The sequence below is a fragment of the Malania oleifera genome, chromosome 6, assembly GCF_029873635.1.
Source record: "Malania oleifera isolate guangnan ecotype guangnan chromosome 6, ASM2987363v1, whole genome shotgun sequence".
Lineage (NCBI taxonomy): Eukaryota > Viridiplantae > Streptophyta > Magnoliopsida > Santalales > Ximeniaceae > Malania > Malania oleifera.
The window spans coordinates 95,818,705-95,831,339 of NC_080422.1; the positions used below are offsets into that span (position 1 = coordinate 95,818,705).

The 12,635-nt window shown below is 38.2% G+C and overlaps 2 protein-coding genes across 3 annotated transcripts; one reads left to right on the forward strand and one right to left on the reverse strand.

Moving 5' to 3' along the window:
* The first annotated feature begins 587 nt into the window (after nucleotides 1-587).
* Nucleotides 588-4,797, forward strand: LOC131158839 (uncharacterized). Its single transcript, XM_058113746.1, has 4 exons — nucleotides 588-894; nucleotides 1,307-3,097; nucleotides 3,411-3,552; nucleotides 3,964-4,797. Exons 2-4 carry the CDS (start codon nucleotides 1,313-1,315, stop codon nucleotides 4,593-4,595), a joined length of 2,559 nt encoding a protein of 852 aa, XP_057969729.1. The 5' UTR covers nucleotides 588-894; nucleotides 1,307-1,312; the 3' UTR covers nucleotides 4,596-4,797.
* A 1,193-nt stretch (nucleotides 4,798-5,990) lies between these two features.
* Nucleotides 5,991-6,904, reverse strand: LOC131158841 (dynein light chain 1, cytoplasmic-like). Of its 2 annotated transcripts, XM_058113749.1 has the most exons (3): nucleotides 6,861-6,904; nucleotides 6,435-6,713; nucleotides 5,991-6,259 (listed from the first exon to the last, which is right to left on the reverse strand). In XM_058113749.1, exons 2-3 carry the CDS (start codon nucleotides 6,570-6,572, stop codon nucleotides 6,107-6,109), a joined length of 291 nt encoding a protein of 96 aa, XP_057969732.1. In that variant the 5' UTR covers nucleotides 6,573-6,713; nucleotides 6,861-6,904; the 3' UTR covers nucleotides 5,991-6,106. The 2 variants fall into 2 exon arrangements, with proteins under 2 accessions (XP_057969732.1, XP_057969731.1); XM_058113748.1 differs by having other exon boundaries at nucleotides 6,435-6,904.
* Nucleotides 6,905-12,635: the final 5,731 nt, after the last annotated feature.

The window sequence follows — 12,635 nt, forward strand, 5'->3', positions numbered from 1 at the left end:
AAATTCCTCATGGTGATTTTGAAATGGGACAATTAGTCAAGAAAACATTTTCTATAAACAATGCAGAATACCCAAAGTTACGTACATCTGAACTCAAGCTGGGTTGAACTTTGAACACTGAAATTTTCAAATTCCCAACCCGAATTGGGTCAACTCGAATAACCCATAATCCCAATTTCACATTCCAGCGAGAAACCATATTTTTGCAAACCATAAATTGCTTTCCAGACAGTCTTAACCCCAATTTCACATCCAGCAGGAAACCTCATTTTGCAAGCCATATATTGCCTGCCAAACAGCCCCTTAAGCCGCCCACAAGTAGAGAACTTGAAAAATGATATTGCTTGTTTAATGCATAAGCACGTAGGATTTCACGGTAGTTTCAACTTTCAAAACACACATTAGCCTCACTTTCTGTATTTTTAAACTGTTTGCACTCCGTCATGCTTTTGAAGGGATTTGCGTCTCTAGGACTCTGCAACACGCATACGACAAGAATCAACAATAGCCCATAAATTACATACCAAAAATCATTCACCGATCTCATTGTACTATAAATTATATGCCCAACAAATAAATAAAAAAGCAGCAAACGCGCACTTCTCTTATGATTTTGAAAACAACTGAAGTGGGTACCGACCAGAAAGTCAATTCCCCAGCTGTGTGCTCTTCTTCTTCTTCCAAGCTCACATGGAGGATTTCAGAATTCTCTAAAACTGTCAATGGACTTTGGTCAGCAATACCTCGTGAGCACACGACGAGGCATTTTCTCATCTGTGCTTTCCATTTTCTCCTATCTCCTCATTTCCTTATTTGATTTCTGAAACAGGAGTTGCGGGAGAGCGAGAATTAAGTTGGGTTAATCTCAGGGAAGAACAACCCAAATCCCTCAAGGTAAATGAAATCTTTCATAAAATTCATTAAAAGATTATTATTTTTTTTTTGGTCTTTGAATCTCCCTCTCTCGCTCTCTCTCACACACAAACACGCACACACACGCACACGCACACTACTGTGCATTGACACCAGAATCAACTATAATGAGACTTTAGCCAGAGATGTAGATTATTCTTGGGACATTCTTTCCATTTCCTTTTGGCGGCAAATGGTTCTTTCTTTATGTGGCTTGTGCTTTCCACTGGTAAAGAGACGAACAAGTGAAGTACTTTTCTGTCTCTATATCATTGAAGAAATTGTTTAGAACATCCAAGACCGTTTAAATATTATCTGAGTTTTTCTTTTTTTGAGATTGGTTGATTTTATAAGCATGAGCAGCATCTGACCATGTCAATGGAATTTTCTGCAGTAGAAAATGCCTCAAGACAGCCGGAAATCAGCTGTCTACAGATCACTAGTCAAATGCGATGATCCAAAAGGAGTTGCTGAGGGTGGGACAATCAGAAAATCAAAAACTAGTCATCAAAAATTGAAGAACGAGATGGAGAGCCAAAGAACATCCAAGAACTTGAACATCTCTTCATCATCACACAAGGAAGAGAGAATGGAGATGACTTCCGAAGGGATCAGAGAAAGATCACACAACTCATCATCTTCCATTCAACTCAAGGACGTCCCTAAAGGAGCTCAGAAGCTGAATCATACTATCGACTCGTGGTCTAAAGGGCGGCTGAGCTTTGATGGGCCAACTAAAGATATAGCAAAAGATTTGCTGAGAGGAGCTCTTGATCTGCAGGAGTCCCTCGTCATGCTCGGGAAGTTGCAGAAAGCTTCACAGTATATGGGTGGGTTGAAGAAAAAGAAAAAGCACAAGTCTGAGAGAGAGAGGCTTGAAGAAGATGGGATTGAATTAGGAATGGATTCTAACCAATTCAGTGACCCATATGAGCAAATGGGATTTCAGCGGCCACGGCTTTCTGCTGATGGGTCTTCGAGAAAATCTTTCGAGGAGATCAAGAGAGTGGTCAGAGACAGCCTTGCTCGACAAAACCTGTTGTCAGACACTGCCACCGAAGAAAATGCCTATTTTGATCGGAAAAAACTGGACTTAGATTCAGAAATTGCCACCTCAAGCACAAGCCAGTCTTCTTCAATGGGTTGCTCCAACAATTTCACTTCTACTGAATGTTCTGTTCCATCATTGCCTCCCCTTCCACAGAAGAAGGCTGCAAGAGGCCCAAATTTGATTGCCAAGCTTATGGGTCTAGAAGACATGCCTACGAAACCATTGCAGACTGCTCCACATAAACAATTGGAGGCAAAGAATTTTTCAAATCAGAGGAGACCTTCCTTTGGTATTGATAAGTCTACAACAACGAAGCAGAAGAATGAACCGGAGCGGCAGATACTGGAGGATGTATTCAAAACTGTACAATTGAAAGAACTTCTGGGAAATAATTCTGTTGGAGGGCTTGAACCCAAGTCCCGTCATTATAGACACCGGTCCGTTGATGATATCCCGCCTATAGTGATTATGAAACCAATGAGCTTGCACCATCCAGAACCTTCGAAACTTCCTGCTTCAAGGATTATTGGGGAAGAGGAATCTCTAGTTGCTAAAGAGGTGCTCAGAAAACTGAGATTAAAGAGAGCGTTACCAACCAAAACAGTTTGCTGCAAAGAAGGGGACTTAAACCATGACAGCAGACATGGTAAGCTGGAAGCAGGAGTGACTCCAATAGTTAAAAAGCTTGACCAGGAAAAAGGAACTGAAGACTGTAGAGAGGTTCTTGCAAAGCCAGAACACAAACAAGTCGAGGCTAAGGAAAGAGCTTCGACTAATAAGATCAAGGTTTCTGTTCCTGTAAGCCTCCAACAGCAGAAGAAAGATGCCACTGAGAAGAAACCCAATAAGATTCAGAAGGCAAGACCCATTAATAGAAGGAGAATCTTGCAGGAGGATTTGAAACTTAAAAATGTGCCAAAGACTCAAGATCAAGCCAAGGCAGCCCCTAGAAAGCCGAGAAAGCCTGAAAATCAATCAATGGAGATGAACAATCAGATACCCAGAAAAGATTTTACACCATGTACCATCTCTAAACATGCGACCCAAACTATATTGCATGATTCAAATGATCAGAAAAAGAATCAGATAAAGAAGGAGCAGCCAACCAGGAAGGCGCCAGTAGCTAATGCAGTTGTAAGTATCCTTATGCTTCATCTATATAATACAGCTAAAAGGAATTACTTCACTTTGGTATATCAGTTTTGTACTCTTGACATATGTCTATGTTTTGTTTTTTTAGAATTGTATTAGTTTTTTGCTTCTCTTGCTTAGCTTGTTTGCTGCTGGTATGCTTGCCACCCTTTGTATTTTCTTTCTTGTTTTAATTTGCTTTTTCTTCACCCAATTTAGGGGAAAAGAAAAAACTATACTTTGATGCAACAGTCAACCTGTGGAAGAAGGGAAACTTTTAGTATGAAAAAACTAATGCTGTTGATTCTCTATGCAGATTCAAAACTTAGAGCTCAAAGATGATGCCAAATGGATCGATCTTCCATGTGAAAATAATGTTTTGATTACAACCAACACTACATCTGCAGAACAACTCTGTGCAAAGGAGCAATCAGATGCCGCTAAAATTAAGATTGAAGGTACCCACTTCCTCAAACACTTTTGTCTTTATTACGCAATGGTCAAAATTTGATAATCAATTTAGTACTGTGAAAACACAGAGGTAAACATATATGCATAATTATATGTGCATTTGCATGAATTGTTGCATGTGATCCAATATTGAGATTCATTGATGATCTTAAATGGCTTAAATATCAGCCTCAAAAGAAAAGCATCTACTTGTTGAATTCATGTAATGGAAAGTATCCACTCTCCCTGTTATCACATCATGCATAATTGGTCTTTAGCCGAAAGGCCTAAAATGGCATATCTCCTTGCTATCACCTCGTGATATCCAAAAATACATGGCATTTAACCTAGTAATACCTCCATATATTTTCATGTACACATTAAGACATTTACATAACTTGACATTTCTTAAATTGTAGAAAAATCCGGTAATGGCCAGAGTCATCTTTGTGAAGTTACATCCCTGACCACCCAACATAAAGGGCGAGAGAAACAGAGAGAAGCAGAGAGGAAGCCCTTCAATGTCGGAGCCAATCTGAAAGCTTTTCTTTTGAGCAGTTCATCATTCTTCAATCATGCGGAGGAGCTATTTGACCTCAATGTGAATCAGCCTATAATTTTACAAACATATGACTTCAAGACTTTTGATCCAAGGCTCTCTTTGGACTGCGCAAATGAACTCATGGAAATTAGAAGCCTTCAAGATTCACAAACAGTCCATCCTCTCTTACTCACCTGCAGGGGAAATGTTTCAAGAATCTGCATCTCCCTGGACAAGCTCGTGGAGGAAGTTTGTGATGGGATTGAGAATTTGAGAAGCTATAGTGAGCTTTCTGGTGAAAACCTTCTTGCAGATAATCTCCAAACAATATTGGAGAGAGATATGGGGCGCAAGGGAGTGGGGAGTGGCATCTGGAGTCTGGGTTGGAGGAGTGGATTTTCAGTGGATGATGCTGAGCGAATTGTGGTTGACATAGAAAAGCTAGTTTTAAGTGCCTTGATCGAGGAGTTTCTTGCAGATGGAATGGCTAGTTTTAACTGGTTTGATTGATGAGGTCTTGCAGATTCTTTGCTCTACCATTTTCTTCCTGAATCTGGCTTGTTTGGGCATGCCGGTTTGCTATTTGCTGTAAATATATCTGCTTTGGTTTTGGTTGGCCTAGGGGTCAAGTTTTTGTTGACCATGTTCAAGATTAAGTCACTCATTAGCTTGATGAGTATTTGCTAACTATGAAATTAAATCGCAAATATGTGGAATTCTCACTGTTATTAAGTCATAAATACATTTAGGTCATTTTGGACACAAAACAGTAAGAGCTCTAATTTTGAAGTTGCCTATGCCTATGGGATAGGGCCTAATCAGTTATATAGCATACTAGGAAGTGTTGCCATGGAAGAAGAATGTGAGCACAGTTAAAGGCATGCTCAGCAAAAACTAAAAATTGAAAGTTTTAATTCATCAAGTATTTTCTCTGTTTTTTTTTCAGACTAAACTCAAGGTCACATCTGTGTTGTTACGTATAAATGTGCTCACAAGCCAAATGCTGAAGATTAACAGATTGATGAAAATTTTGAGGGGAAAAACCAAAAACATTCTTTTCAGCGAATGTTGAGTTGGCCCTTTTTCTATTAGCTACATCATCATGAGCAGTGAGAATCAAAACAAAAGATGATGTGTAAAGTAAGATTTAGTTTGAACATTATAGCAGATCCTGTTTTGACAGGAGCTTTGCACTCAGATGCTTTTTTTGTTCTGTTCTGTTTTTCTAAATGGTCCAATATGTGGAAAGGAGAAGCTACGAATGGGACAGGGTGGGGTCTGCTGGCTGGAGGCGAAAGGTTTTTTGTGGGACAGTTCATGCTTCATCCCAACAAAATATCAATGGGTAATGAAGAAAATTTAACACTCTTTTTCAAAGCATAGCTGAAGCATCTTCAATAATTGAACCCTAAAGCCTCAAATGCTTGCAGACTAGCCCACCCAATTAGCAATCTCCATTCAAATGCCATGCCTTAATTAAGTTTCAGATGAGCAGGGGAGCTAATAGTGCCTCAATCCACGGGTTCTCTAATCACTAATGATGAAACCTATGATTCTGACAGCTGCTCAATATTTAGTATTCAATAATGCAGGTGTTCACGTTCTGACATTGCAAGTATACGAGGATGATCTCACATATGAAAGTGATGACTATAGAAATTTAAAAAAAATAATAATAATAGTAAGAGTGAAGAATGGATAGATTTTAAATTATATTTCTTGGGATTTTGCATTTCTGGGGATCTTGTTTTTGTCATACAATCTGAAATTAAAGATGATGTTGAATAATTTCAGGTGCTCTGTATCCATATAGTTCACAATTGTTTATGATAGTGTGAAGCTTCACTGATAAAGTCTGAAGAAGATTAAAAAAAAAAAAATTAACCAGAATCTGCCATCGACATATATAGAACACATTTTAAAATGCTTTGCTGTTAATATTTTGATCATTCAGAAAAATATATCAAACCCATGTAGCTCTCTCTCTCTCTCTCTCTCATGGTCGTGTGTATGATAGCAAGCTAATGGGGGTAAGCAGAGGGTCCCCTGTAGATGAGGAAAGTGAGGGTCTCAAAGGCAAAGTAGATAAAAGTTTCTGGTGAATGAGTGATAAAGCAACCGAAGTTGGAACCCACCACGCATTGCCATCCACGCCCATATACCTTGTCCAATTCCTGCAAATGTAGGTTTTGCCCAGAACCAGAAGAGTAAAAATCCAATAAGCATATGGTTACCATCCATCAAATTAGACTGGCCGCCTTGCGCAGCGGATAGACTCAACAGACAAAAAAAAAATTAACTTCAAGAAAGAGAAAGGAAAATTAAAGAAATTGTTTATATAGCAAGTACCTTCTTGATGTGCGCAGCTATGGAGATGAAGTCAGAAACATCATAGAGGTCAAGAGCTTGAGAAGCAGAAGCCATGGCTTGGATCTGCATCTTCACTGGCATGTCTGTTTCTCTTATCACAGCTTTTCCTTCCAACATCTCTCTCTCTCTCTCTCTCTCTCTCTCTCTCTCTCTCTGTGCAAGAAAAACAGTAGCTCAGACTAGCAGCTGGTAGTAACCTTCCTTTGGTTTCCTGATTCTACCCCCAACTCCACGCCAAGCACTCTCCAACAGTTGAGCCTTCAGAAAAGAAAACAGAGCATCCTCTAATAAAATTGCTCCAAAAGAATATGATTTGAAGCTGAAGTGGGAAAAAGCAAAACGAAAGAAAAGAAAGGAAGACGATGTTTTTGAGTTTGAACTTTGAACTTCCGAATTGTGGCTTACCTTACACGACAACTGATTAATACTGCCCCCACTTTGTGTGTTACAAAATTGGGGTTAGGGCTATATATACCTTTATATACATGAGCGTAGAGATTTTGTAATAATTATTAAATTGTCAATATAGATATATGTGAAGATTTTAATGGAAAGGTTTTACATGTCATGTTGGCACCATATCAATAATATATCATTCTTTAATTACAAAGTAATTATATATATCATATGAATGATGTGGTTTTTTCGTGGCATAATAATTATTTTCAATTTTGATGACTTTATGAGAAAACATAATGATCTAACTAATATTCATATAATTCAATGCACCGTATCATGTCAAATATTGTTGTCTTTAAGTTAAGCACCGACCTACTTGATAATCATAGCTCCTGCTAGAGTAGGTTGCACTTCCAATGAAATGTTTCTCCTTTTTAGGTTTTTTTTTTTCTTTTTGGAATTTGTGTGTTTGAGAGGGGATGGTGAGAATTCAACCCTACTCAAATATAGTTTGAGATGAATCCTTTCCTTCCCTATCCCTTGTGAAGTGGTTAAAATTAAGCATGGTCTTGGGTGTTTACAAAAGTTTAGCTATAACTGATGTAAAATGAAAGAAGGAAACGATAAATTTAAAAACAAGGGAAAACAAAGTTGAATTGAAAACTCTAATACTTCATTGATAAGAAAATGGTCATTATATAGGCACCACTAACATCATGCTAAACAACTCCTAGGTACCACTAACATCATGCTAAATAACTTCCAGGCACCACTAACATCATGCTACCACTAATATCATGCTAAACAACTCCTAGGCACCACTAACATCATGTTAAACAACTTCTAGGCACCACTAACATCATGCTAAGCAACTCCTAGGCACCACTAACATCATGCTAACTAACTCCAACAAACTAGGCAGAAAATAAAACACATTTACTGCTATTAATTTATTCAACAAACCCTCCCTTAAACTGATGTTCCATACATAACATCAGTTTTATAAGACTTAAAACTTTAAAGTGTCATCCCTCAGATAAAGTCCTTTGAACTACAAACACCAAGTAACTCCTTGAGCTTCCTGAAATGCTAGAAATTTGAGAGGCTTTGTTAGAATATCAGCAATCTGGTCTTCACTTCTGCAATAAACCAGATTAATAACTCCATCATTTGTGAGATCTCTCAAGAAATGATACTTCACATCTCTATGCTTGCTTCGACCATGTAGAATAGGATTCTTTAAGAGCTTTATTGTTGAACTATTGTCATAGTAAATGAGAGTAGACCCATCTTCTTTGAACTACAGCTCTTTAAGAATCTTCTTTAGCCAAATAGCTTGACAAGCACAAGTTGTTGCTGCAACAAATTCAGTTTCAGTGGTTGACAATGTGACGATTGGCTGTTTCTTTGATGACCATGAAACAGCTCATGTTCCCAACATGAAAACGTACCTAGATGTGCTTTTACGATCATCAGAATCTCCTGCATAATCACTATCTATAAAGCCAAATAAATCTGACTTTTCTCCCTTTTTGAAGAACAACCCAAACTCCTTAGTACCTTGCAAGTACCTAAGAATTCTTTTTACAGCCAAAAGATGAATCTCTGTTGGACACTCCATGTATCTACTAATGACACTTACAACATGCATTATATCAGGCCTTATTGCAGTTAAATACATTAAACCCCCCACAATCTTCTTGTAAAGAGTATTGTTAACCTTCTTTCCTCCATCATCTTTGTTTAGCTTCAATCCAAACTCAGATGGTGTATTCACAAGATTACAATCCTTCATTTGAAACCTATCCAAGATTTCTCCCACATATTTCTTTTTAGAAATAAGAATGCCGGTACAAGACTGCAACACTTCTATGCCAAGAAAGTAATGCATCATGCCAAGATAAGACATTTCAAATTCAGCCATCATGGATTTCTTAAAGCTTCCGAACATGGTTATATTACTTCCAATATAGATTAGATCATCTACATATAAGCAAACAATAAGCATTTTCCCTCCATCCTCAACTTTTATGAAAAGTGTATATTCATAAGGACATTTTTTAAATCCTTTCTTCAAAAAATAAGTTTCTATATGATTATACCAAGCTCGTAGGGCTTGTTTTAATCCATATAGAGCCTTCTTTAGTCCATACACTTTATCCTCATTTCAAGATTTCACGTAACCAGGAGGTTGATCGATAAATACCAGTTCCTTCAAATCTCCATGGAGGAATGCCGACTTCACGTCCAGCTGAAAGATAGGCCATGAGTTCTGAACTGCTAATACAATCACCATTCTGATTGTGTCATGCCTTGCAACTGGAGCAAAGACTTCTTTATAATCAACATTGCACTCTTGCTTATAGCTTTTGGCCACCAAGCATGCCTTGTACTTGTCTACTTCATCATTCTCCTTCAGCTTTGTCTTGGAAACCCACTTCATGCCAATTGTTTTGTGCCCTTCTGGAAGATTAGATAACTCCCAAGTGTCATTCTTTTTTATGGCTGCAATTTCAGCATCCATAGCCTTCCACCATTTTGATTATTTGACAGCACTTTCAAACATTGTAGGATCATAATTTGAAAATAGAGCAAAATGAGTGATTTGGTCTTCAGATTGATCAATTCTGGTTACCTCATAATCTGACATCCATGCTGGCCTACTTCAAACACGATGAGAACGCGATTCAGCTGCTGCTTCTGGTGCTGTTGGAGTGGCTTCAGAGGCTCTAGGAGTTTCATTTTGAGGATTCTCAAATGCATCAATTGCTAAAGCAAGGTGTTGCTACGGCTGGTTTGCTTCATCACCATCTTCTCCATCAAAACTAGTTGGAATTAGCTCCCCGACTACCTTTTTGCTCCTTTCCCATATTTGATCTTCATCAAAAACAACGTCTCGACTGATAAGTATTTTCTTAGTGTTAGGATTGTAAAGCTTATAAGCTTTTAACTAATCACTAACACCAAGAAAAATACATTTTTCTCCCTTGTCATCCAGCTTCTTCCTTTTCTAATCTGGAATATAGGCATATGCAACACACCCAAAAATTCTGAAATGATCAACAACTGGTTTCTGTCCACTCCATGCTTCCTCTAGTGTCTTATTTTGAACAGCAAGTGTGGGACTTCCATTCAATAAATGAATGCTTCAGTTAACTGCTTCAGGCTAGAAGCTTTTCGGAATACAACTCCTTATTAAAAGACTTCACACCATATTTCGAATCGTACGATTCTTCCTTTCACAAACGCCATTTTGTTGGGGCGTATAAGCTACTATTAGCTGTCTCTTAATTCCAAGAATCTCACAAAAAGTTGCAAATTCATGTGAATTATATTATCCACCACGATATGTGCGAAGAATTTTTATGGGACTGCCAACTTCTTTCTCAACCAGCACGTTATAGCTTTTAAAGGCTAGAAAGGCTTCAAACTTCTCTTGCAAAAAATAAACCCAGCTTTTACGACTAAAATCATCAATGAAAGTAAGTATATATCTCTTACCTCCATTAGAGCATGGAGTTATTGGGCCGCAAATGTCAGAATGAACAAGCTCTAGTGTAGCCTTCACCCTGCATGATTTCCCTTGTGGGAATTGATTACGGTGTTGTTTGCTAACAACGAATTCTTCACAAACTTCAGAAGGAGCTGTAATTTGAGGAAGACCTATCACCATATTCTTCTATTGTAAAGTTTTCAACCCACCAAAGCTAAGATGCCCATAGTGAAAATGCCATAGCCATTCCTTCTCTCCCAATCTTGTAGAAAGACATGAGTGAGCAGTGTCATAGAGATACAATGGAAACATTCGGTTGACTATCATGTTGACTTGAGCTATCAAGCCCAACTTCTCATCTTCAATTTTGTAGAATCCATTTTTGATAGAGATTCCATATCCCTTTTCTTGTAGCTGACCAACACTGAGTAAGTTTGTTCTCAAATCTGGAACAAAGAGAATGTTAGAAATAGTTTGAATAAAATTTTTGTTGGTTTGAATTGCTACCTTTCCCATAACAGAGACTGTAGAGCCATCATCAAACTTCACAACATCACGAAAAGCTTCATCCAATTCAGAGAATGTAGACTTCTCTCCACTCATATGGTTGTTGCAGCCAGTGTCTAAGTACCACAAGAATTTCTTGTGGGTTTCCTCTTTCACATGACAAGCTATCAACAAAGACACTTCTTCTTCCTTCTGAGAAAAATTGGACTTTCCACTATCTCTCCTTAGATTAGTACGACACTCTAACTTGTAGTGGCCAAACTTGTGACACATGTAGCATTCAACTCTTGATTTGTCTACTAACTTTGACTTGGAAGGCATTGGATGATTGTTGTTGTTGTCATGGCTTTTTCCTCTCCCTTGAGAATCAAAATCTTCATATTTCTGATTTGAGTGTCTACCATCATTGCTGCCTCTGCCTCTTCTTTGTCCATGACCTCCTCCTTTTGATGCCGAGACTTGTAACACTTGCTCCTCCTTGTCTTGCTGATTCATTTTCTGCTCATGAACCAACAAAGAACTATGCAATTCATCAATGGACATGCTGTCAATGTCTTTAGATTCCTCAATCGAACAAACAAAATAGTTGAATTTTGTTGTCATTGGATGAAGAATCTTCTCAATGATAGTGATATCTATCATTTGGTCGCCATGGATTCTCATATTTTTTGTGATTGCCATCATCCTGGAGAAGTAATCTGTCACCAATTCTCTAGACTTCATGCATAAAGTTTCGAAATCGCCTCGAAGTACTTGCAGTTGTGCCCTCTTTGCCTTTGTTGTCCCCTCATACTTCTTTTTCATAGATTTCCATATCTGCTTGGAAGTTTCTTTACAAAGAATGGTTTCTAGGATGGAACGATCAATTTCTTGGAAGAGATAATTCTTTGCTTTGAGATCCTTCAACTTTTGCCCTACAAGCTCCACCTTCTGTGCATCTATCAGCACAACACCTGCTGCTGGTTCTGCTACTCCAAAAACAACAATTGTCTAATATTCTTTGGACATCAAAAAAATTTCCATGAGCATGCTCCAATGATCATAGTGACCATCAAAGCGTGGAATGGCTAGCATCACAAAAGTTTCAGTCAAAACAAACGGTTACAAGCACAAAAATAGGGTCCACTAACATCATGCTAACAACTCCTAGGCACCCCTAACATCATGCTAAATAACTTCTAGGCATCATTAACATCATGCTAAACAACTCCTAGGCACCACTAACATCATGCTAAACAACTCCTAGGCACCACTAACATCATGCTAAACAACTTCTAGGCACCACTAACATCACACTACCACTAACATCATGCTAAACAACTCCTAGGCACCACTAACATCATGCTAAACAACTTCTAGGCACCACTAACATCATGCTACCACTAACATCATGCTAAACAACTCTTAGGCACCACTAACATCATGCTAAACAACTTCTAGGTACCACTAACATCATGCTAACTAACTCTTATTGTAGAGACACGAAAAATTTAATTAATGAAAGTAATAAAAGAAAAGAAATGAAAGAGAATAAAAAAGGAAAAAAGGGATCTGCATGGGTTCATCGAGGAACCAATGGTATTCATCAATGAATGTCCCTCTACATTACGAATTACACGTGTCTCATCAATGAGAAGATACCGAGAGTCAGGGAATTTTAGAGAATTTAAGGTTCGTCGAAAAACCATCCTCCTCATCGGCGAAGTGTCTCCATTGGCTCGTCAATGACTCACTTTAACTCGTTGACGAAGCCTGGCCTATAAATAGGCCCTTCGTTTTTT

What these genes read in the sequence shown, in the direction of transcription:
- LOC131158841 (XM_058113749.1), bottom strand. Translation starts at nt 6,572, where the DNA reads ATGTTGGAAGGAAAAGCTGTGATAAGAGAAACAGACATGCCAGTGAAG. An exon ending in TAGCTGCGCACATCAAGAAG is followed by an intron (nt 6,260 to 6,434) that starts GTACTTGCTATA and finishes CTACATTTGCAG; the next exon opens with GAATTGGACAAGGTATATGG.
- LOC131158839 (XM_058113746.1), top strand. Translation starts at nt 1,313, where the DNA reads ATGCCTCAAGACAGCCGGAAATCAGCTGTCTACAGATCACTAGTCAAA. An exon ending in CGCCAGTAGCTAATGCAGTT is followed by an intron (nt 3,098 to 3,410) that starts GTAAGTATCCTT and finishes TTCTCTATGCAG; the next exon opens with ATTCAAAACTTAGAGCTCAA. An exon ending in CGCTAAAATTAAGATTGAAG is followed by an intron (nt 3,553 to 3,963) that starts GTACCCACTTCC and finishes CTTAAATTGTAG; the next exon opens with AAAAATCCGGTAATGGCCAG.